We start from the raw sequence: 23,605 nt of genomic DNA on the forward strand, positions 1-23,605 counted from the left end.
AAAAAGGTGCGTCTTATTCTCCGAAAAATACAGTAGTTTTTCTTCTACATGGTGAAACTTCTTTTTAAAATGGGGGGAGGGAGGGAAATGGGCTTACAAGCATTCAAAGAAATTGTTGAAGGCTATCTTGGTGAAATGAGATCGGTTGGTTTACTGCTGTGGCCTGTCGACCGCCAGCCCCTCCAGCAGCCAAATCAGATGAGGTAGCGGCTGCGTGGGAGTGAGGGCCAGCATCAAGGCAACCAGAGAGCTCTGAGGGGGAAGAGAGAACGGAGCCGGCGGAGAGAGAGAGACAGAGGCAGAGCCTGGGCCGCCCATCAGTCCTCAGATGGAGAGTCAACAGCCCCCAGGTCTGGAGGTGGCTGATGAGGAAGAGGAGGAACAGCTGGGTCCAGTGCCTGATGCGTGGATGTGCAGAAGTCAGAGGAGAGGAGAGCAGTGGAAATCTATGGGCTGATCCTTGGGATGGAAGAGTCACCGCTGCTAGCAAGGCCCCACCCTAGCTCTGGGGATAAAAGGCAGGGGGTGGAGATGAATAGGTGTGGCAGATAACTATATATCTCCCTGCCGGATGGACTTGTTAGCCTGCGGTGAGAGAGAAACTTTTTGCTAGGGCTGCTGGCGCTCCTAATAAGGGGAACATTTATTTAACTACAAAGGGTTTGTGGTGTTTGGGAGCCGGGTGAGAAAATTTACAAAGTGTAAGAAGGGACTGAACAATTAAGCAATTCTGGAAATTTGCAGCCAAGTAGAAACTCCGCAGGTGAACTCCAGGGGGCAGCAGATACCAGATATTAAAACGGAGACTTCCAAGAATTTCAGTTATCAAAGCAACAAGAATTATTTCTGAAGAAATTCAGCTTCTTTGTGCTTAGGGGCCGCTGTCCCAACCCACCTGCCTTCAACATATCAAAGTAAAAACAATTATTTCTCCAACATCTGGAAAGCACAAAGGTGAAGAAGACAAGACCGTCTGATAGAACTACAAAACACAATATTGCAATTAAAAAAAAACAACAACGTTCTGTCTGATGCACGTATTTGAGGGAACTGGGGAATAAACCAGCTGGCGGTGCGAACTTAAATCTTCCCTTTGCAAAGGAAAACATCTGGCAGCTTTAAGCACCTTGTCGTTTTTTTTTTTTTTTAAGACAACGCAAGATAAATTGCAGAAAATACAGCTCTGGAAAGGCAGGTTTACGTTTCCTGTGAATTAATGTGGCATTTCAATAATAATAATAATAATAATAATAATAATAATAATAATAATAATAATAATAATAATAATAATAATAATCCTCCTCCTCCTCCTCCTCCTCCTCCTCCTCCTTCCTCTCAACTCACATCAGAGCTTCTAAAACTGTCTTTTCAATGTGGTATCTCAATATTCTGTAATTTATTTATTTTTTAAATTTGATTTATATGCCGCCCTTCTCCGGAGACTCAGGGTGGCTTACAATGCGCTAAGCAATAGCCTTCATACTTTTGTATATTTATACAAAGTCATCTTATTGCCCCCACAACTGGGTCCTCAATTTACCCACCTTAGAAAGGATGGAAGGCTGAGTCAACCTTGAGCCTGGTGAGATTCGAACCTGCAGTAATTGCAGGCAGCTGGTGTTAATAACAGGGTGCTTTAGACCACTGTGCTACCAATTGTAATTGGGGAACGTCTCAAAAATCTAGAGCAGATTAGATCAGAGACAAGGTGTATGAAACATGGTATCTCCATTGAGGCTCCATTGTGAGTCCAGATACCCACCAACCTCTTAACTAACTGGTGATGGGTATGTTGCCCTCCGTATGGTATTTATTTATTTATTTTATTATTTAAATTTTTATACCGCCCTTCTCCCAAGGGACTCAGGGCGGTGCACAACCACCATAAAACAACATATCTCCATAAAATTTAAAAACAGTTTAAAACATATTAAACAATTTGGCTCTTATATTAAAAAACTAAAAAACTAAAACACCCATTAAAATTCGTTATTTTGAAACGTATATATTGAAAATCAGCCATTGTCAATAGTTGTACATCAGGGGCTCCCAACCTCCGGTTCGTGGATTGGCACTGGTCTGTGGCACAGCAAAAACTGAACCACGCAAACAATTGAAGCCCCACCTGTACATGTATGGGATGAAGGCAGCACGTGAAACCACATCCCTCCCACTGGTCCACGGAAAAACCTCTCTACAGAACCGGTCCTTGGTGCCCCAAAAGTTGGGGGCCACTGTTGTACGTTAACATGGATGCACCATCTTATGTAAACACCCATTGGTTTAACTCAGAGGTGTCAAAACTCAAGGCCCCCGGGCCACATCCAGGCCGCGATATGGTCAGATTCGGCCTATGGGGCCATCCTGGAAAATCTAAGGGGCTTGGCCTGTGTCTATCCGCTTTGGCTCAGTCTACCCAATGCAAAGAGGAAACATGCCAGCAGTTTGGGGAGTGGCGTCAAGCTGGCCACGCCCACCCAGTGGCCACACCCAGTGGCCACGCCCAGTGAGTGGCGTCAAACTGGCCACGCCCACCAAACCAGCCATGCCCGCCCGGCCCGAGATCAACCACAGCCCTGATGCGGCCCTCATTGAAATTTGAGTTTGACACGCCTGGTTTAACTAATCCAATTTTATCGCTCAAACCAAACCTCCCATGTGGCTTGTGTACTGTTGCGTCATTTCTGAAGTGTGTCAATGGCTACCTGGAAATTTAGCACCGTCCTTGAATCAGCAAAAGTTCTGAAAATCAGACTGCCAGCCGCTTGCAGACTATAAACCACAGATTTATGGTTTCATGTATTGCGTAATAGCAATAGCACTGAGACTTGTATACCGCTTCACAGTGCTTTCTGGCCTTCTCTAAGCGGTTTACAGAGTCAGCCTATTCCCCCCCCCCACCACCAAAAAAATCTGGGTCCTCATTTTACCGACCTCGGAAAGGCGGAAGGCTGAGTCAACCTTGAGCCGGTGAGAATCGAACTGGCAGTGGGCAGAATTAGCCTGCAATACCGCATTCTAACCACTGCGCCACCACGGCTCAAGACTCTTTCGATAAGATATGGCTAACAGGCCAGAGTGCCCTGTTAAGTTTGTAAGCGAGTCATGTACATCTCCACCCCAGACCACTCCAACGATGCCCTTGAAGTGATGTCCCGGTGCCTGAAGGCCGTGTGGGTCTGGATGGGGAGGAACAGGCTCCGACTAAACTCCAAGACTGAGTGGCTGTGGTTGCTGGCGTCCCAATATAGTCAGCTGGTGCCATCGCTGACTATTGGGGGCGAGACATTGGCCCCCACGGAGAGGGCGCGTAACTTGGGTGTCCTCCTGGATGCACGGCTGTCTTTAGAAGAGCGTATGACGGCCGTGGCCAGGGGGGCTTTTTATCAGGTTCGCCTGATACGCCAGTTGCGCCCCTTTCTGGATTGGGACTTCTTATGCACGGTCACTCATGCCCTCGTCACTTCCCGCCTGGACTACTGCAAAGCTCTCTACATGGGGCTCCCCTTGAGGAGCACTCGGAGGCTCCAACTGGTGCAGAATGCAGCCGCGCGGGTACTTATGGGGGCGACATGGCGTTCCCACCTCTCCTGCGCGAGCTGCATTGGCTTCCAGTGGTCTTCCGGGTGCGCTTCAAGGTATTGGTTCTCATCTTCAAAGCCTTCCATGGCTTAGGGCCCGGTTATTTACGAGACCACCTTCTGCCACCGATAACCTCCCACCGGCCAATACACTCCCACAGAGAGGGCCTCCTCAGGGTGCCGTCGGTCAGGCAATGTCGGCTGGTGACCCCCTGGGGAAGAGCCTTCTCTGTGGGGGCACCCGCCCTCTGGAATGAGCTACCCCCAGGGATACGACTGATCCCAGGCCTCCGGAGCTTCCGCCGGGCTCTGAAGACTTTTTTATTTCAGCAAGCCGGGCTGGGTTAAAAATCTTTTAATTGCTGAATTTTATGGGTAAGAGGTTTTAAATTGGGGGAAGCCAATATAAATTTAATTTTGTTTTTATAGTATTTTAATGTTTATATTGTATGTTTTTTAATTTTGGCTGTTCACCGCCCTGAGTCCTTCAGGAGAGGGGGCGGTATAAAAATTTAAAAATAAATAAATAAATAAATAAATAAATGTGGATCCAATCCTCAATAAGAGAAAAAGAGTAATCGAGCAAGAGCATCGCAGATTAACAAATGCGACTCTGTAGTAACTTCTACCGGATGACCACAAAAGAGAATTCAAAGAGTGAGGCAGTCTGAAATTGTTCTCACATTTCTTCTTCCTCACAAACAGTGTTAAGCTAAATTTTAGAAGGCACCATGTTTTATTTTTTGCTTACGCTGAAAAAGGCCAAGATTTAGTGATAATAGAACCTCAAAAAGTCCCAGAGTTAATTTCAGCCAATAACTGGTAAGAGAACAGAACTGAGGGCTATCTTAGATCAGTGTTTTTTCAACCTTAGCCACTTTTAAGATGAGTGGACTTCAACTCCCAGAATTCCCCAGCCATGGCTGGGGAATTCTGGGAGTTGAAGTCCACTCATCTTAAAAGTGGCTAAGGTTGAAAAAACACTGTCCCAGATCTTTCAGCCTTTTCTGAAACTACTATATATTTAATTTTTTTCTCCTCTATAACGGCTTATAGTCTCTTCAGATGCTTGTCTCGCACTTCCCAGAATTCCCAGCAAAAGTCAAGGCGGTTAAGAGAATTCTGGGAGTTGAAGTCCGTGCGTTTGGCAGCGGCCCAGGTTAAGGGAACACGGGGGTAGAGTGGCTGCTATGCAATTCTGAGAATACCACGATCTAGAAAGGGCCTAGATTTCCAGTCTAGAATGGAATATAAATAGTGTTATGTGTTCCGCAGGGAGAAACAAAATAATGGCAGTACATCCAGTCACGTTAAATCAGGATAAAGCAGTTTTTTTAACATTCTCTGTTGGGTGGTTTTCTCGTCCCAAGTGAGACACTATCCTCTAGTGCTGTTATATAGGATGGCAGTGGAACATCTGATGAAAAGAAATTTCTCCACTAGCAGCTCTACAGTAGTGGCCGAAATTGTGGAAACCTTTTGGGGGAAAGTGTATTTTTGAGGTTTGATGGCTAATAACACCACTTTTTATTTTGGAGTTTCGAGATAATCCTATTCCACTGCTGGAATGGCCTGGGAACAGCCCAGACCTTCACCCAATGGAAAATCTATGGAGCCGACGAAAGAAACTGGTTAGTCAGAAGCGACCCAGCAATAAAACCCAGTTAATAGAAGCAACCCTTCAATCTTGGTTTCCCATGAGAACAGCTGCAGAACTAAAAGACTTGGGTCACTCCATGGGAAGACGTTGTAAGGCCGTAATTAATGCTAAAGGTTACCCAACTAAGTATTAACTGACATGGTGATCATTTTTGTATAGCTCGTTTTTTCTATGGTGATCATTTTTGTAGATCTCGTTTTTTTTCTACGCGTTTCCCTTTTCTTCTTTATACGGTAACTGCTATTCTAAGAGCAAATCCTTCATAAAAGTGATTGCATGACATTCTTGATTAAATTATCTTTCCATTGATATATAATTTGATGGCACTACTCCCCCCCCCCAAAAAAGTGGTGTTATTAGCTAGTTTTAGAAAATACACTTTTCCTAAAAGGTTTCCACAATTTTGGCCACTACTGTAAACTTGGAAACACGCTTGTGCGTGGAAACCAACGTTCTGTTATTGGGCACTTTCCAGATATGTTAGGAGTGCAACTGTGTAAATTTGCAGCCAATCTGAATTCTCAAAGCTACGGTCCCAACTCAACTGCAGTTGGAGAGCAAAGAAGTTTCAACCCAAAAGAATGAAGGCCAAGAGGATCAGGCTGGAGAAGAGAAAACCAGCTGCAGGATACGACACGATTAGCTGGTTGCAGCTTTTGGATCATCCGGTACATTTTCACCTCCCTTTTCTAGGTTTTCAAACTCCATAGATCTCTTGGGCTCCAGTAGATCAGACTCTACAACTCTTCCACGGGGCACAAATTGTTTGAGCTGTTCTGTCCAGAGCGACGGAGGATGAAAAAGATCACTGGCTGATGAAAACAACGTGGAAAAGATCAGCCCGAAGAGGTTATCTCAGATATGTTGGAGGTGCCCAATGAGGAATGTTTTTGCTCTGTCCTCTTTTTCTTCCCCCTCCACACCTCGGTGGGCTTATTTCCAAAATCGATAAAATCCCAAAGCGATGGCAAGGCAAGTGAAAACAGAAGCTGAAATTAAAAGAAGAAGAAGAAGAAAAAAAATATAGTGAATCTTTTTGGGTTTAAAAAGTTTCATGCAATTTGCCTTCACCATTTTAACAGATTAACAAGAGTTGGAAGGGACCTTGTAGGTCATCTAGTCCAACCCCCTGCCCAAGCAGGAGACTCTACACCGTTTCTGACAGATGGCAGTCCACTCTCTTCTTGATGTGATGAAGCTCCCACAACTTCTGAAGGCAACTTCTGTTCCATGAGTTGATTGCTCTCACTGTCAGGAAATCTCTCCTTATTTCCAGGTTGAATCTCTCGTTGTTCAGTTTCCAATCATTATTCCTTGTCTGGCCTTCAGGTGCTTTGGAGAATAGCTTGACCCCCTTCCCCTCTGTGACAGCCCCTCAAATATTGAAAGACTGCTATCATGTCTCCCCTGGTCCTTCTCTTCACTAGACTAGCCATGCCCAGTTCCTGCAACCGTTCATCGTATGTTTTAGCCTCCAGTCCCCTAATCATCTTGGTTGCTCTCCTCTGCACTCTTTCTGGAGTCTCAACATCTTTAGAAAAAGTGCGGAGAAGAGCAACCAGGATATCAATCTTAGATACCAGCTGAAGATCTTCACAAAAGAGGCCTTCAAACAGAGTCTGGATGGTCATCTTAGAGATGTTTAGAGCAGGGGTCTCCAACCTTGGCAACTTTAAGCCTGGCGGACTTCAACTCCCAGAATTCCCCAGCCAGAAGAAGAAGAAGAAGAAGGAGGAGGAGGAGGAGGAGGAGGAGGAGGAGGAGGAAAAGGAAGAATAAGAAGAAAAGGAAGAAGAAAAGGAAAGAGGAGAAGAAGAAGAAGAAGAAAAAGAAGAAGGAGGAGAAGGAGAAGAAAAGGAAGAAGCAGAAGAAAAGGAAGAAGAAGAAAAGGAAGGAGAAGGAAGAAGAAAAGGAAGAAAAGAAGGAGGAGAAGGAGGAGAAGAAGCAGAAGAAAAGGAAGAAGAAAAGGAAGAAGCAGAAGAAAAGGAAGAAGAAAAGGAAGAAGAAAAGGAAGAAGAAAAATAAGGAGGAGAAGAAAAGGAAGAAGAAAAGGAAGGAGGAGGAGGAGAAGGAGAAGAAAAGGAAGAAGCAGAAGAAAAGGAAGGAGAAGAAAAGGAAGAAGTAGTTTTGCTTCTCATCCAAGAAGCTTCATCCGTTCTGACTGCTCAGAACTAAATCCTTCCATCTCTCCGCCCTCCAGTCAGAACAGATGAAGCTTCTTGGATGAGAAGCGAAACATCTTCTTCTTCCTCAAGGAAAAAAAGAGTCCAGTTATGCCTTTTTGAAAAAGCACCTTTGAGACAACTATGACCTGGATGACAGAGAATCTCCATGTGTGAGAAGGAAAATTAACTCTATTTGACGTAACATGTCACCCCAAGTCCTTCTCTCCACTAGACTAGACATACCTAGTTCCCTCAATCGTTCATGATATGATTTAGCCTCCAGACTCTTTGCCATCTTTTATTAAGTTATTAAAGCAAAAGAAAATAGAAAACAAGTGAGGAATTGTATGAAATGTGATTAAATAACCGAAATAGCAGTAGCAGTAGCACTTAAGATTTATATACCGCTTCACAGTGCTTTACAGCCCTCTCTAAGCGGTTTATAAAGTCAGCGTATTGCCCCTAACAATCTGGGTCCTCATTTTACCGACCTTGGAAGGATGGAAGGCTGAGTCAACTTTGAGCCTGGTGAGATTCGAACTGCTGACAGTCGACAGAGTTAGCCTGTAATACTTCATTCTAACCACTGTGCCATCACAGCTCCTTCCTTCCTTCCCTTTCCTTCTTTCCTTCCTTCCTTCCCTCCCTCCATTCCTAATAACACTTACTTATATACCATTTCATAATGCTTTCCAGCCCTCTCTAAGAGTTTTACAGAGTCAGCCTATTGCCCCCAACAATCTGGGTCCTCATTTTACCCACCTCGGAAGGATGGAAGGCTGAGTCAACCTTCAGCCCCATCAGGATCGAACTGCTGGCAGTTGGCAGAGTTAATCTGCAATACTACATCCTAACCGCCCCGTCCCTTATCATTCAGCAGCTACAGAAAACGTTGTCCGTTTGTTTGAATTGCTAAGCATCCCACTTTGGAGGCTGGCTTTTAACACACCAGGCACATACCTGCTAAGTACCGGATGGTTTCCAGCTTATTCGACTCCATGAGTGTTTTGAGAGCTGCAATCTCAGCATCTATTTTATTGTTGACTTCCGTAATGGAACTGTTGGTGCTGGAATCCTAAAAGGACATACAGAGCATCATTTGGCATCCAAAAGGAGCAGGGCAGTTAGCAGAAATAGGCTATTTTCTCCCTGTGGTTTAGTGTGGCATCAACATCCTTTGTTAACAGTAACAGAGTTGGGAGGGACCTTGGAGGTCTTCTAGTCCAACCCCCTGCTTAGGCAGGAAACCCCACACCAGTTCAGTCAAATGGTTATCTAATCTCTTCTTTAAAACTTCCAGTGTTGGAGCATCTGGAGGCAAGTTGTTCCACTGATTAATTGTTCTAACTGTCAGAAAATTTCTCCTTAGTTCTAAGTTGCTTCTCTCCTTCATTAGTTTCCACCCGTTGCTTCTTGTCCTGCCCTCAGGTATTTGGAGAATAGGTTGGCTCCCTCTTCTTTGTGGCAGCCCCTGAGATATTGGAACACTGCTATCATGTCTCCCCTAGTCCTTCTTTTCATCAAACTAGACATACCCAGTTCCTGCAACTGTTCTTCATATGTTTTATATGTTTTTACATGTCTTCTTAAAAGTCTCCAGTGATGGAGAACTCACAACATCTGGAGGCAAGTTGTTCCACTGATTAATTGTTCTCACTGATGGGAAATTTCTCCTTAGTTCTAGGTTGCTTCTCTCCTTGATTAGTTTCCACCCATTGCTTCTTGTCCTGCTCTCAGGTGCTTTGGAGAATAGGTTGACCCTCTCGTTTTTTGTGGCATCCCCTTATCAGGAATCAACTAATCAAGAATTAACTAACTTTGGATACCCAGGAAAAAGTTATTTCTGTTCTGTCAGGGTATTTAAAATTTATGCATTTCCTTCCGTCACGTTGCTGCCATGCTTACAAATGTTCAAGTAGCCCTTGACTTACAACCAAAATTGGGAACAGAATTTCCATTGATAAGCGAAGCGGTTGTTAAATGAGTCACACTCAATTTTACAACCGTTTTTGCCATGATTTTAACAACTACAGTTGTTAAGGGAATCATGAGGTTATTAAGCGAATCCGGCTTCCCCCATTGACTTCGCTTGTTGGAAGCCAGCTGGCAAGGATGCGAATGGCGATTATGGGATGCTGCAACCCTGATACGTCAGTTGCCAAGCATGGCTGGCTGGGGAATTCTGGGAATTGAAGTCCACACATCTTCAAGTTGCCCTGGTTGAGAAACACTGATCTAGAATCTAGAACAGTGATGGCTAACCTTTTTGCCGTCGCATGCCAAAAGCGGGGGTCGCACATGGGGGGTGGGGGGGTCGCGCGTGTGTGCCCACACCCATAATTCAATGCCCCCCCGTGCCCCCGCGCATGACCTCCCCCCACTTTTGGCACGCAATACCAAAAAGGCTAGTGGTGGACCCAGTAGGCCTGTTTTTCGCCCTCCCCAGGCTCCAGAGGCTTTCTTGGAGCCTGGGGAGGGCGAAAATGGCCTTTCCCACCTCCCCAGAGACCGGAAATGGCCCGTTTCCCGACTTCCGGTGGGACTAGAAGGCCCAAAAATCAGCTGGTCTGCGTGCGGATGCGCACTGGAGCTCAGCTAAGGTAACGTTCGTGTGCCCACAGATATAGCTCCGTGTGCCATCTGTGGCACGCGTGCCAAAGGTTCACCATCACGGATCTAGAACAAAAGCGGTTCAAACGCTTACTTTTTTATGAAATTCCGTGGAGGCTTCCATCAGCTTTCTTTCTTGATCTGTGAACTGGAGAATTAGGAAAAAGAACAAAAATTTAAAAAAACCAAAAACAAACAGGAATACACAATCAGCTCAAAAAATACAGGTCGTCCTTGACTTACATCTGTTCATTCAATGATTGTTCGAAGTTACGACAGCACTGAAAAACCTTCCCAGCTGGTTTTTGACAAGCAAAGTCCGTGTGGTGAGCTAGATTTGCTTAATGACGATGTGATTCACTTAACAACCATGGCAAAAAAAAAAAAGATAGCAAAATGGGGACAAAGCTCACATTACAATTGCCTTGCTCAGCAACAGAAATTTGGGGTTACAAGTCAAGGACTACTTTTAGGTAACGAAAAAAAAAATACCAACACGAAACTACTCACCATATCGGTCACTCTGCTTCTCTCCAAGTTGATGTCCAGCTTGTTTTCAGCTCTGATCTGGTTAGTTTCATTCTTTAAAGAAAAACACACCTCTCTCAATTTTAGGAAGGGAGAAAACGGGATGTTCTTTTCCCCTGAATTTTCAAGCCTGCCTGAAAATTCTGTTTTCTCTTTGGAGATCGTGCTATTCAAAACCCGATTTCAGCAGCTGGTGTGACGTGCTCGTTTCCGCTTTCCTACTGTTACACATTTGGGACTAGCATCTTTATTAAGGCATGGTTTACTCTGCACTGTTGCAGCATGTGGAAGAATGAGACAGGGCTGGGTGGGGGGTCTTGCTCAAGGTTTTCCAAAGGCAAAGACAGTTTATGAAGTTGTGGGCAATTAATTTCCCCAAAGTTATCCCAAAAGTGCTTTTTTTCAGGAAGCAACTGGACTTTCTTGTTTTTTCTTTGAAGATATTTTGATTCTCACCCAAGAAGCTTCTTCAGCTCTGACAAAATATGGGGAGGGGAATGGAAGGATTTATATTCCTTGCAGACAGCTGGTCATTTGCATCGTTTTAGAGGGTTGTTGAAGCACTTGGAGCAGGAGTGGGCTGCTGGGGGTTCGCAGGGGTTCGGGAGAACCTCTAGCTAAGATTCTGTGCAGTTCGGAGAACCGCCAAATCCCACTCCAGGCTGGCCCCGCCCACCCCGCCCCTCCCCGGAGTCCCCACACGGCCCGTTTTGGATGCAGGTAAGTGCAGTGCGTTTGCGGAGGCTTGGGGAGGGCGAAAAACAGGCCTACTGGAAGTTCAGGAAGGCCAGAAACGCCTCTGGAACCTGGGGAGGCCGTTTTTGCCCTCCTGGAGCCTTGAGGAAAGCCTCAAGGCAAAAACACTCCCCCCCCGGCGTGGTGCAGGAGGCCAATTAGGCCACGCCCATCCAGCAACCAAGCAGAGAACCCCTTGCTAAAATTTTTGAAGCCCACCCCTGACTTGGAGGTTTATCTGTGTCCTCAGGGCCTCAGTGCAAATGGTTCCTGTAGTCTGCAATTTTTTTCTTCTGGAAATCCATTCCTACTCCTACCCCATTCCAAGGTTGTTCATCCCAAATTGTATAGCTAAAAGTCTGTAAAGATTCTCAGTCTAAACCATGACCTGGATGACTGGGAATCTCTACAGACTTTTAGCTATACAATTTGGGATGAACCCCCTTGGAATGGGGTGGGAGTAGGAATGGCTTTCCAGAAGAAAAAAATTGCAGACTACAGGAACCATTTGCACTACTCGGGAGACCCTGAAGACACAGACAGACCTCCAAGTGGCCTCAATGACCCTCTAAAAGGATGCAAATGACCAGCTGTCTGCAAGGAATATAAATCCTTCCATTCCCCACCGTCCTATCAGAACTGAAGAAGCTTCTTGAGTGAGAAGCGAAACATCTTCAAAAGAAAAAACCAGAAAGTCCAGTTGCCTCCTGAAAAAGCATCTTTGGGACTACCATGACTGGATGAAGGAGAATCTCTAGAGAATTTCCCCAGAGTGTCAATATAAGACACTTGGAACTGTTGTAGAGGGGCAAACCAATAGGGCTGGGAAAGTGAATAGGAATGCACACATGGACATACGTAAATTGGAAAAAAAAAAAGCAGTTTTCTTCAAAGTAAAAGCAATCCACAGGCCCAAACATGGACAACCAAAGGGCCAGATAATGAATATCTGCCAGAAAAAAAACCCACCAAGCTCAGAGAGTACGAAGGACCCCTCATTTCAGCCCTGAGCAAATAATATTCTCCTTTATCAGAACTTTTTCAATTCAAGAAATCCTGGCCCTCTTAGGTTTGCTGCAGAATTTGAGCCCTCGCAGACTAGTCCTGAGTATTTACCAGCCCCTGATTTGTAAGGACTCCAATTCTGCAGCAAACCTGAGAGGACCAGGTTTTCTTGAATTGAAAAAGTTCCGATAAAGGAGAATATTTGTAGCTCAGGGTTGAAATGAGAGGTACTGTATTTTTCGGACTATAAGACACACTTTTGTGTCTCCCAAAAGGGGGCAAAAATGCCTGTGCGTCTCATAGACCGGATATTGCCGAAGCCCCGCCGGCTGTTTTTTGGCCGCCGCACACCCTGTTTTTGGGCCTTTTTTCGGCCCATTTTCGAGGCTTTTTGGGGGCTGTTTTTGAGGATTTTTTTCGGGGCGTTTTTGAGGATTTTTTGGCATTTTTTGGGGGGGAAAACACGGGCTGAAAAAATCTTCAAAAACAGCCCCCCAAAAGCCTCAAAAACAGCCCCCAAAAAGGCTCCCCAAAACCTCAAAAACAGCCCCCTAAATGCCTCAAAAACGGCTCCAAACAGCCTCAAAAACGAGCCAAAAAAGCCCCAAAAACGGGCTGCAAAAAGCCTCAAAAATGGGCTGAAAAAAGCATTGAAAACAGGCTGAAAAAAGCTCCCAAAATGGGCCAAAATAAGCCTCAAAAATGGGCTGGAAAAAGCCGCGGGAACAGGTTGAAAATAGACTGGAAAAGGCCTGAAAAAAGGCCTGAAAAAAGGTAGGCCACAAACTTTTTCTGGGTTGTTTTCTTCTTCTAAATTTAGGTGCGTCTTATAGTCTGAAAAATACGGTACTTGGTACTCTGACCTTGGTGGATTTTTTCTTGCAACTGTTTCATTAGCCAAACTAAGTAACATTATCAATGCTAGTGATGATCTTACCTAGTTTGGGTAACGAAACATCTGCAAGAAAGAAAAAAAACACCAAACTCAGAGAGCACCAAGGACACCTCGTTGAAAAGATCGTCCACAATTATTTTTAAAAGCAGATTTAAGCTCCATCCTAAAACTGAATGTTCCTTGGCTGTTCCTGGTCTACTTACCATTAGTTGCTGTTTAACTTGATCCAATTCAATTTTCATTTTCTAAGGAAGAGAGGAAGAAAGCAGAGAAACAGCGGATGGTATAAAGGAGCTGCAACAGCAAAATATGCACATTAACTTTCACCGCCATAACTTTCATTGACATATATCTGAGCCATGATGCAGCTGCTTTAAAGGGCTGCAACCAGCCATCCCATTCACGTCCTCACCAGCTCCCGTTTGGGACTGAATTTGAAACACTGCACCTAACATATATAACCTGAAAATTGTCAAATTTGCAGAAAATCTTCACAAGCTAAACAAATACAGCTCAGGGACTGCCCCAGCTACGGACCGCAAAGAATGCAGCACACACGAAGTCCATTCAAACCTTAATTTACTAAAATAAACCAGTTTTTTACAACAACGGCTGTTAATTAAGTGCATTAACAGCCGCCAAGAATTCAAAGAATAATACTGAAAGCTTACTGTGGTTGGCAGAATGCCCAGAAGCAATTTGCAGGAAGCTGATAAGATAAGCAAGACAAGACACAAAGGTATGTGAACGAAGTTGTTCCCTGCAAATTGCTTCAGTCGGCGGTTCTCCTTAAATAGGCTAAGGGAGTGGCCAATTAGCCCCAAGCCTTACTCTCGAGGAGACCTCCTCCTGAGGAGCCACTCCTGCCTTTTGGCAGCTCTGTGCGCCCGTGCATTGAGAAGAGGCTCCTCCTCTTCGTCCTCTTCACTTAAGGGAGCTTCTGGAGGTTCTGAAGGCCCTGGCTGAATCCCCGTCTCTGGCACATCTTCTCCAGCCTCATTGTCTGACTCGAATGCCAGCTGCACAGTCTGCTGGCGCAGCACCACACCAGCCTCCTCGCTGTCGGAATCAGCTACTAGCTGCCCAGGCCGCGTACGGGCCACAACAGGGCAAGGTTTTTTTGTGGGGGAGAGAATACCTCGTTTTCTGCTCTCAAATTGGCAAATTCGCTCTTCTCAAGAAGGACCATATCCTTGCGAATAGAATCCAGGTGAAACATTATCTGTTGCAGAGTTATTTCCTAAAACATAAAATATAAAATTACACATGCACACACACACAAAATGTTGCAAGGCATCTTAAATATTCCTTCTTTTCCCAGAGATGGGAAGATATATGTCGGAAGAATGTTCTGTGAAATGACAACTCATTTGATTGAACATTTTGGGGAAACAGTGGCAAACTTCATACACTATATTTGTACCTTATATATGCACATATACAGCTATATACATGCACATTCTTTTTAAGGCACATATCTAATCTAATTAGATGAGAGTGGTGCAATGGCCTAGAGATGGAGCTCTCGCCTCACAATCAGAAGGCTGTGAGTTCGATCCTAGGTAGAGGCAGATATTTCTCTCTCTGGGCCCAATGAGAATATATCTGCTGAACAAAGCTCCGCATTGGTGACAGGAAGGGCATCCGGCTATTAAAACGTTCTGCTAAGCTCCATTCAGTTGCCCAGACTCAACCTTGCAAGGGATTATGGGGTCGTTAAATGATGATGATCTAATCTAATTAGATGTCAAAATGTTTTGCGCACTTCTAACGGTTCCCTTGCGGGCGACATTTTTACAAGGCCATCTCACTGCCAAAAGTGTAACAATTCAGAAGTGTTGTGTTTGGAATGGAAAGACCAAGGTTCAAGTCCGACCTGAGCTAACTCACAGTATGATTTAGGATCAATCACTTTCTCTTGGGGCCGTTGACAGCTCGGGTTTGAGACCCCAGCACCGCACGACAAGGTGAGCTCCCGTTCCTTGCTGCAGCTCCTGCCCGCCTAGCAGTTTGAAAGCATGCAGATGCAAGTAGATAAATAGGTACCATTTCAGTGGGCCTGAAATGTAAGTAGATAAATAGGTACCATTTCAATGTGTTCTGTGTGCCTTGGCATACAGTCATGCTGGCCACATGACCACAGAAGTGTTTTGGGACAATGCTGGCTCCCTCAGCCAAGAAACAGAGATGAGCAGCGCCCTCTAAAGGCAGACACAGCTGGACAGGGAAATTTTTATCTTTACCTTACTTTCTCTTAGTCGATACATTTTTCTAGGAAAAGGGTGATCCCCATCAGGGTTGAAATCCAACATTTTTCCCTACCGGTTCTTTGGGCGTGACTTGATGGGCATGGCAGGGGAAGGATATTGCAAAATCTCCATTCCCATCCCACTCTGGGGCCAGCCAGAGATGTTATTTGCCGGTTCTCCGAACTACTCAATTTTTTCTTTTTTAATTTGATTTATATGCCGCCCTTCTCCGGAGACTCAGGGCGGCTTACAGTGCATTAAGCAATAGCCTTCATACTTTTATATATTTATCCAAAATCAGCTTATTGCCCCCACAAACTGGGTCCTCATTTTACCTACCTTAGAAAGGATGGAAGGCTGAGTCAACCTTGAGCCTGGCGAGATTCGAACTTACTTTAATTGCAGACAGCTGGTGTTAAATTACAGTGCCTATGTCTGCAGAGCAGACAAATTTCCGCTACCGGTTCTCCAAAACTTATTAGAACCTGCTGGATTTCACCTGATCCCCGTATTATCAACCTTAAGTATTAAGGTTATCAACCTTAAATTCCTGGTAAGGCAGCAGAAAATCTGAAAGCTCAAAATATCCCTGCAACACGCAACTGGTTTCTAACTTGGGAGAACAAGTCTGTCCTTAAGATATGCATTGCCTAAAGAACTATGAAGACGATAATTCGTTTAATGGCCGTTTGAAAATACAACAGTCTCTGAAGAGAGTGACTTAGCGCTTAACAACTGTTGCAACCTCTCCACCATCACAATGGTTGTATTTACGATGGATGCGGCGTCCTGGGGAGGGTGTGTGTGTGTCACGTGATCCCACCATTCCCAACCTTCCCTGCCGGACTCCGGCCAAGCAAAGTCAGTGGGGGAAGCCAGATTCGCTTAACAGCCACATCATTCATTCAGCAACTGCAGCGATTCGCTTAACAACCATAGTTAGAATAGTCATAAAATCAAGGGCGACTCATTGAGCCACCGTCTTGTTTAACGACAGAAATCCTGGTTCCAATTGTGGTTGTAGGTCGAGGATTACTTATATGAATGGCCATAAAAAGTGATGCAACCGAGGGAATAACCGTCGGTTGGTTACCTGTTGGGCTTGCGTTACCATATCCTTGTAGACGGTATCCAGGCTGACCGCTGACAAACTCATTAATGCCGAGACGACCGTTTCAGCCTGTTCTTTTGCAAATCCTGTGGAGTATATAAAATACATCATAATCTAGTGCAGGGGTATCAAACTCAATTTCATTGAGGGCCGCTTCAGGGCTGTGGTTGACCTTGAGGGCCGGGTGGGTGTGGCTGACTGAGTGGGTGTGGCCAGTTTGACGACATTCACCGGGTGTGGCCAGCTGGGTGGGCATGGCCAGCTTGATGCCACTCCCCAAATTGCTGGCATGTTTCCTCTTCGCATTGGGTAGACCGGGCCGAAGTGACGTGGGCTGGCCCCTTACGTTTTCGAGGATCTGACCGTATCTTGAGTTTGGGCCCTGTGGGCCAGATCCGACCACATCCTTGAGTTTGGGCCCTGTGGGCTGGATCCGACCACATCCTTGAGTTTGGGCCCTGCGGGCCGTATCTGACCACATCCTTGAGTTTGGGTCCTATGGGCCAGATCCGACCACATCCTTGAGTTTGGCCCCATGGACCAGATCCGACCACATCCTTGAGTTTGGACCCCGTGGGCTGGAACCGACCACATCCTTGAGTTTGGGCCCTGCGGGCCGTATCTGACCACATCCTTGAGTTTGGGTCCTATGGGCCAGATCCGACCACATCCTTGAGTTTGGCCCCATGGACCAGATCCGACCACATCCTTGAGTTTGGACCCCGTGGGCCAGATCCAACCACATCCTGTGAGCCTTGAGTCTGACACCACTGGTCTAGTGAATTCAGAGTTTGTGTTAAGAAGTTTATTTATTTATTTATTTATTAATCAAATTTCTATACCGCCCTACTCCCGAAGGACTCAGGGCGGTGAACAGCCAAGATAAAATACAGATAATACAAATATTAAAAAATCCCTTAAAATTATTAAATATTCGGCCGAAACACAGATTAAAACACCCAATTTATAAAATCACGAATTAAAAAATTTAAAAATTTAAAAGATGGGAGTTAGGCCAGGCCAGCTTGCTGAAATAGAAAAGTTTTGAGAGCACGGCGAAACGTGCGCAGGTCCGGGATCTTCCGTATCTCTGGGGGGAGCTCGTTCCAGATGGTAGGTGCCCCCACAGAGAAGGCTCTCCCCCTGGGGGCCGCCAGTCGACACTGTTTGGCCGACGGCACCCTGAGGAGCCCCTCTCTATGGGAGCGTACTGGTCGGTGAGAGGCTATTGGTAGCAGAAGGCGGTCTCGTAGATACCCCAGTCCGAAGCCATGGAGCACTCTAAAGGTGGTAACCAAAACCTTGAAGCGCACCTGGAAGACCACCGGGAGCCAGTGCAGCTCGCGCAGGAGGGGGGTCACATGGGAGCGCCACGTCGCTCCCATAACCACTCGCGCGGCCGCATTCTGGACCAGCTGGAGCCTCCGGGTGCTCCTCAAGGGGAGCCCCATGTAGAGAGCATTGCAGTAGTCCAAGCGGGAAGTAACGAGAGCATGAGTGACCGTATTTAACGAGTCCCGATCCAGAAAGGGACGCAACTGGCGAATCAGGCGGACCTGATAAAAAGTCCCCCTGGCCACGGCCGTCATGTGCTCTTCTAAAGACAGACGTGAGTCCAGGAGGACACCCAAGTTGCGAACCCCCTCCGTGGGGGCCAGTGACTCGCCCCCAATAGTCAGTGATGGCACCAACTGACTATATCGGGATGTCGGAAACCACAGCCATTCGGTCTTGGATGGGTTGAGCCTGAGTCTGTTTCTCCCCATCCAGATCCGCACGGCCTCCAGGCACCGGGACATCACTTCAAGGGCATCATTGGGGTGGTCCGGGGTGGAGATGTACAGCTGAGTATCATCAGCATACTGGTGGTACTTCACCCCGAAACCACGGATGATCTCACCCAGCGGCTTCACATAAATGTTGAACAGAAGGGGCGAGAGGACCGACCCTTGTGGCACCCCACATACAAGGGGCCTCGGGGTCGACCTCTGCCCCCCTGTCAACACAGACTGCGACCGGTCAGAGAGAAAGGAGGAGAACCACCGTAGGACGGTGCCCCCCACCCCTAACTCCTCTAGCCGGTGCAGCATGATACCATGGTCGATGGTATCAAAAGCCGCTGAGAGGTCTAATAGGACCAGGACAGAGGAACAACCCCTGTCCCGAGCCCTCCAGAGATCATCAACCAACGCGACCAATGCCGTTTCCGTGCTGTACCCAGGCCTGAAGCCCGATTGGAACGGATCCAGATACGACGATTCATCCAGGTACTGGGGGAGCTGTCGCGCTACCACACTCTCAACAACTGGAGACTGGACGATAATTTGCCAACACTGCCGGGTCCAGGGAAGGTTTCTTGAGGAGAGGCCTCACCACCGCCTCTTTCAAGGCAGCAGGGAAGACACCCTCACTCAAGGAAGCATTTATAATCCCCTGGAGCCAGCCTCGTGTAACCTCCCGAGAGGCCAGCACCAACCAGGAGGGACACGGGTCCAGTAAACATGTGGCTGCGCTCAGTCTGCCCAGTATCCTGTCCACGTCTTCGGGCGTCACAGAATCAAACTCTTCCCAGATAATACTCACAAGACCTGCCTCTATCCTCCCCGCTGAATCTACCCAGTCAGAGTCCAGATGTTCCCGAATCTGAAAAGCAAAAGTTGAAAAGCAGAACCCCATTTTTCCCTTATACTTCTAGTAATCCATATAAGGTTTCATGCTATTTGTTCTCAACGCCATCTTCATGTTTGTAAGGGAGTGGGTGGCAATACCGCAGGGACCTTGTTAGGGCTTCGAAGCTAAGCAGGGACAGGACTGGTTAGGATTTGGATGGGAAGCAACCAAGGAATCCCAGGATGAGTTAGACAAGAAAGTTGGGAAACAAGAAAGGTGAGAAACATTCTAGAAGACAATGATGGGAAACCAAGTACCATGATACTGACAAGAAAGCTGTAGAGGTAGTCCTTGACTTACAACAGTTCGTTTAGCGACCGTTCGAAGTTACGATGACACTGAAGAAGTGGCTTATGATCGTTTTTCACACTTTTGACTGCTGTAGCGTCCTCACAATCACTTGATGACAATTCAGACCTTTGCAGGATCCCCGCAATCACGTCATCAAAATTCAGACGCTTGGCAAATGACTCCTATTTATGACCGTTGCACTGTGACCCGGAGTCATGTGATCCCCTTTTTGCGACCTTCTGACAAGCAAAGTCCATGGGGAGGCCAGATTCACTTTACGATGGGCTTACTAACTTAACTGTAGTGATCCATTTAACAACGGTGGCAAGAAAGGTCGTAAAAGGGGGCAAAACTCAACAAATGTCTCCGTTAGCAATAGAAATTTTGGGCTCCATTGTGGTCATAAGTTGAGGACTACCTGTCTAAGTCTAAGAGCTATTGCTATTGCATGGAGGAAAGCTCTCTTAATTTAATTTTTCTACTTTTTTGGTGAGGAAAAGAAAAAAAAAGAAATCTGCCTCTGCCACTGAGGAATTTTGCCTCTTTGCAGCAAACAGCCTGCTTTATTTTCATTTTTGTTTTCAGCATAACTTGATTAGCACAAGGGGAAAAAAAATCTGCTCCAGCAATTTTCTTCCTTGCAGCAAGGAGCAGAGGCCCCTGCAAAACAGCTGAGAATTGGGAGGTGGATCCAATCAACTTGTGCTAATTAGGCTGTGCTGAAGCTGAAAGGAGCTGTTTCTTCTTGCTGCAAGGAGGTAAACTGCTGGGAGGCAGAGGCCAAAGGGTGGGGGCCAGTGGGCGGGCGGGGCTACATTCGGTGTATAAGACGCACCTAAATTTTCACCCCCTTTTGGGGGGGGGGAAAGGTGCATCTTATACTCCGAAAAATACGGTAATTTCATTGTACGAGATGCAGTGACAATGAACTAAACTAAACTAAACTTAAGACACTTTTCACTGGAGATGTTTGCTCACCGTGGGCTTCTAGATCTCGCACCAGACGATGGGTGTCGAAGGTGAGTTTCCGTTGCTCCAGCGGCGTGATTTCGACTCTTCTCATATCGTAGGACTGCACTGAGGCCGAAGAAGCAAAACCTGAGAAGGGTGGCAAAGTTGAATTGTCTGCTTAGGTCAAATAAGATTTGATCATCTTCTAAGGCCAGGTTTCCCAACCTCAGCCACTTTAAGGTGTGTGGACTTCAACGCCCAGATTTCCCCATGACTCTTTGAGCCAAAATAAAAGAAGCCAATTGAGGGATTACCCTGACAGGTGAACTGCACCAACACACCTCCATCTTTTCTTGCATTTATATACACACACATACATACATATAGCATTTCTTTATATATCTGTTGCCTTTCAATATATACTGTAGATAGATAGATAGATAGATAGATAGATAGATAGATAGATAGATAGATAGATAGATCAGGATAATCAGAATCAGAATAGAGGTGGAAGGGATCTTAGAGGCCTTCTAGCCCATCCCTCTTCTCAAGCAGGAGATCCTATATCATATAGAAAGATAGACAGACAGATATATAGATATAGTAGATAAAGATGATAGAGATAGATTGATAGATTGATAGAGATAGATAGATATATAAAGAGATATACAGTAGATGATATAGTTAGAAATAGAGATAGAATATATATATATTCTCGATATATATAGTCTCGATAGAAAAACACTTAAATCTTTCCCCTGGCTCAAGCTGATGAAGGGAGGGGAACTTGTGGCTCAGAGGTTAATACAACTGCCTAACATGCAGGAAGTCCAAGTTCGAATCCGAGTAAGGGTATGGCTAGCTGATGAAAGCTAAACAGCTTGAAATAGGATCTATACTAGTCTCCCTTTATTTCTTTATCAGCAAAATATACATTTGGTATAAAATGGTTTGGTATAAAATGCGACTGCTTGAGGGCTCCTGGATTGGAGCTGAAAGGCGAAAGGGAGCAGAATGCCCCCTCCCACATGTTGGGGAATACCAGGTGTCTCGATAGAAAAACACTTAATATATATAATTAACACATATATATATGTTTTCTGAGGTTTTCGCGGGTGTTTTTATGTAGGTCTTTGGTTATTTGGGTTTTCTCCCGCGTAAAATTGGAGGTTTCTTGGCAACGTTTCGACGAAGTCTCATTTGTCATCTTCAGGCTGGTGTTCTCGGCTTCGTGCTTCTAGGAGCAATGTGTGTGATCGCAGCTGTTTCTTCCTTTTAAAGTAGTTAAAAAAGCTGTTTCTTTCTTTTAAAGTAGTTAAAAAAGCTGTTTCTTCCTTTTAAAGCAGTTAAAAGGAAGAAACAGCTGCGATCATACACACATTGCTCCTAGAAGCACGAAGCTGAGAACACCAGCCTGAAGATGACGAATGAGACTTCGTCGAAACGTTGCCATGAAACCTCCAATTTTACGCGGGACAAAACCCGAATAACCAAAGACATATATATATATATATATATATATATATATATATATATATATATATATATATATATATATATATATATATTTATTTATTTATTTATTTATTTCATTTTCGTAGGCTTTATGTGTATTTCTCTTTAGCCAGGTTCTTCCTACGTAAACCAAGATTTTTATGCAGCCCTAGTTCAGTGAAATCACAATCCACTAGTTTCTAGGCTTTTTTTCTGACAGCCAGCAAACACTCTGCTGCCCATTGGGAGACTAAGGAGACTAAGATAGATCTATTTCGGACCGAAATAATCCGAAATAGATCGATCTTATTATCCAAAAAGATAGGTCTATCTTATCCAATCAGAGCACAGCCAAACCCCCAACCAATCAGAACACACCTCCACCCAATCAAAACACAGCCAAACTCCCACCCAATCAGTTCACACCCCCACTGGCAATTAAAAGGAAGAAACAGCTGCAATCACACATTGCTTCTAGAAGCACGAAGCCGAAAACACCAGCCTGAAGATGGCGAATGAGACTTCGTCGAAACGTCGCCAAGACACTTCCAATTTTACGCGGGAGAAAACCCGAATAACCAAAGACCTACATACAAACACCCGCGAAAACCTCAGAAAACATATACATACATACATACATACATATATATGAGAGAGAACTAAATGCAAACTAATATATATCTAAACTGAGTTTTAAAAAGTAGTTTTAACACAGGTTTGATTCTGTTCCAATAGAAATGGTTAATCTCAGAGGTAACATTTCAGCATATTTCTCAGATATAATTCGGAGAAATTAGCAAACCAAACAGCAGCATCGTTTGGGAATAATAAACCCAGGCGAAACACACTCGCTTTCTTGGTTTATATCAGATTGCAAAGCTAAGCAAGCATTCCTGGTTAAGAGACCTAAAAGTTGTCTCACCTCTGAACCGTGTAGAACAGTTGTGGACGTCCCGCAGCAACAGACTCACAACCCTTGAAGTTCTCATTTGCAACATCTTCCCACCGCCTTCTTGCTGGAAAAGCTGAATTTACACCAAAAAAGCAAGTCTCTTTTTTTAAAAAAAAAAGTGGCTTCCGGTCTGGAACCCCGTGGCTCTCTGGGAAATGTAGTTTTTAATCGGACCAGCGTTCTTCTTCTCCTCTCCCTTCTTCTGGCCTCAAAGCCCGATGGGAAATGTATGCCGAGCGGAAACTGCGGCGTTAGCTACAAAAATCCTGACCGCTAGATGGCAGCCAAGAGCCAACCCATTCTCTTCCCCTCCCTCCCTTTCCCTTTTGCAGATCAGATATATTTTTAACACTTCTCCTAACTTACCATACTGTGAAGTAATAGAATATATGTAGATATAGGCATAATTTTGCATTTATTCATTCATTCTGTCATGGTTACCTAGTGTATGTTGGGGGTGGTGACCCTTTGAGAGCTGTACGCAACGAAATTTGTGTTTTTTTCCCCCAAATAATTTTTTATTTATTAGGGTTGCCAGGTCTGCTTCCCAAAAATAGCGGGGTGGGGGTGGGGTTAAGTAGTAAAAAAAAAAAATTACAATTAAATTATATATTTTCTTACAAACATTTTAACACGTATTAAAATAATCACTTCAAAACTTTACTTAAAATTCAAAACATCAAATATATTATAATAATATGTAAAATA

General features: G+C 45.1%; 1 protein-coding gene across 1 annotated transcript; it reads right to left on the minus strand.

Moving 5' to 3' along the window:
- Nucleotides 1-4,298: 4,298 nt before the first annotated feature.
- On the minus strand, nt 4,299-23,047 carry CCDC90B (coiled-coil domain containing 90B). The gene is made up of 9 exons (XM_034405936.3): nt 22,868-23,047; nt 20,479-20,598; nt 16,522-16,625; nt 14,318-14,419; nt 13,383-13,424; nt 10,527-10,598; nt 10,111-10,164; nt 8,367-8,481; nt 4,299-6,230 (listed from the first exon to the last, which is right to left on the minus strand). Exons 1-9 carry the CDS (start codon nt 22,941-22,943, stop codon nt 6,175-6,177), a joined length of 741 nt encoding a protein of 246 aa, XP_034261827.2. The 5' UTR covers nt 22,944-23,047; the 3' UTR covers nt 4,299-6,174.
- Between the last annotated feature and the right edge of the window lie 558 nt (nt 23,048-23,605).

The sequence above is a fragment of the Pantherophis guttatus genome, chromosome 5 (assembly GCF_059756535.1).
Source record: "Pantherophis guttatus breed Tessera chromosome 5, ASM5975653v1, whole genome shotgun sequence".
NCBI classification, from domain to species: Eukaryota; Metazoa; Chordata; class Lepidosauria; order Squamata; family Colubridae; genus Pantherophis; species Pantherophis guttatus.

Bases quoted from the DNA above. Each gene is read 5' to 3' on its own strand.
- CCDC90B (XM_034405936.3), bottom strand. From the start codon at position 22,943: ATGTTGCAAATGAGAACTTCAAGGGTTGTGAGTCTGTTGCTGCGGGAC. The intron at 14,420-16,521 runs GTAACCAACCGA...TTTATGTTTTAG, and splicing joins TGGTAACGCAAGCCCAACAG to GAAATAACTCTGCAACAGAT. The intron at 10,165-10,526 runs GTGAGTAGTTTC...CTAATTCTCCAG, and splicing joins GAAGCAGAGTGACCGATATG to TTCACAGATCAAGAAAGAAA.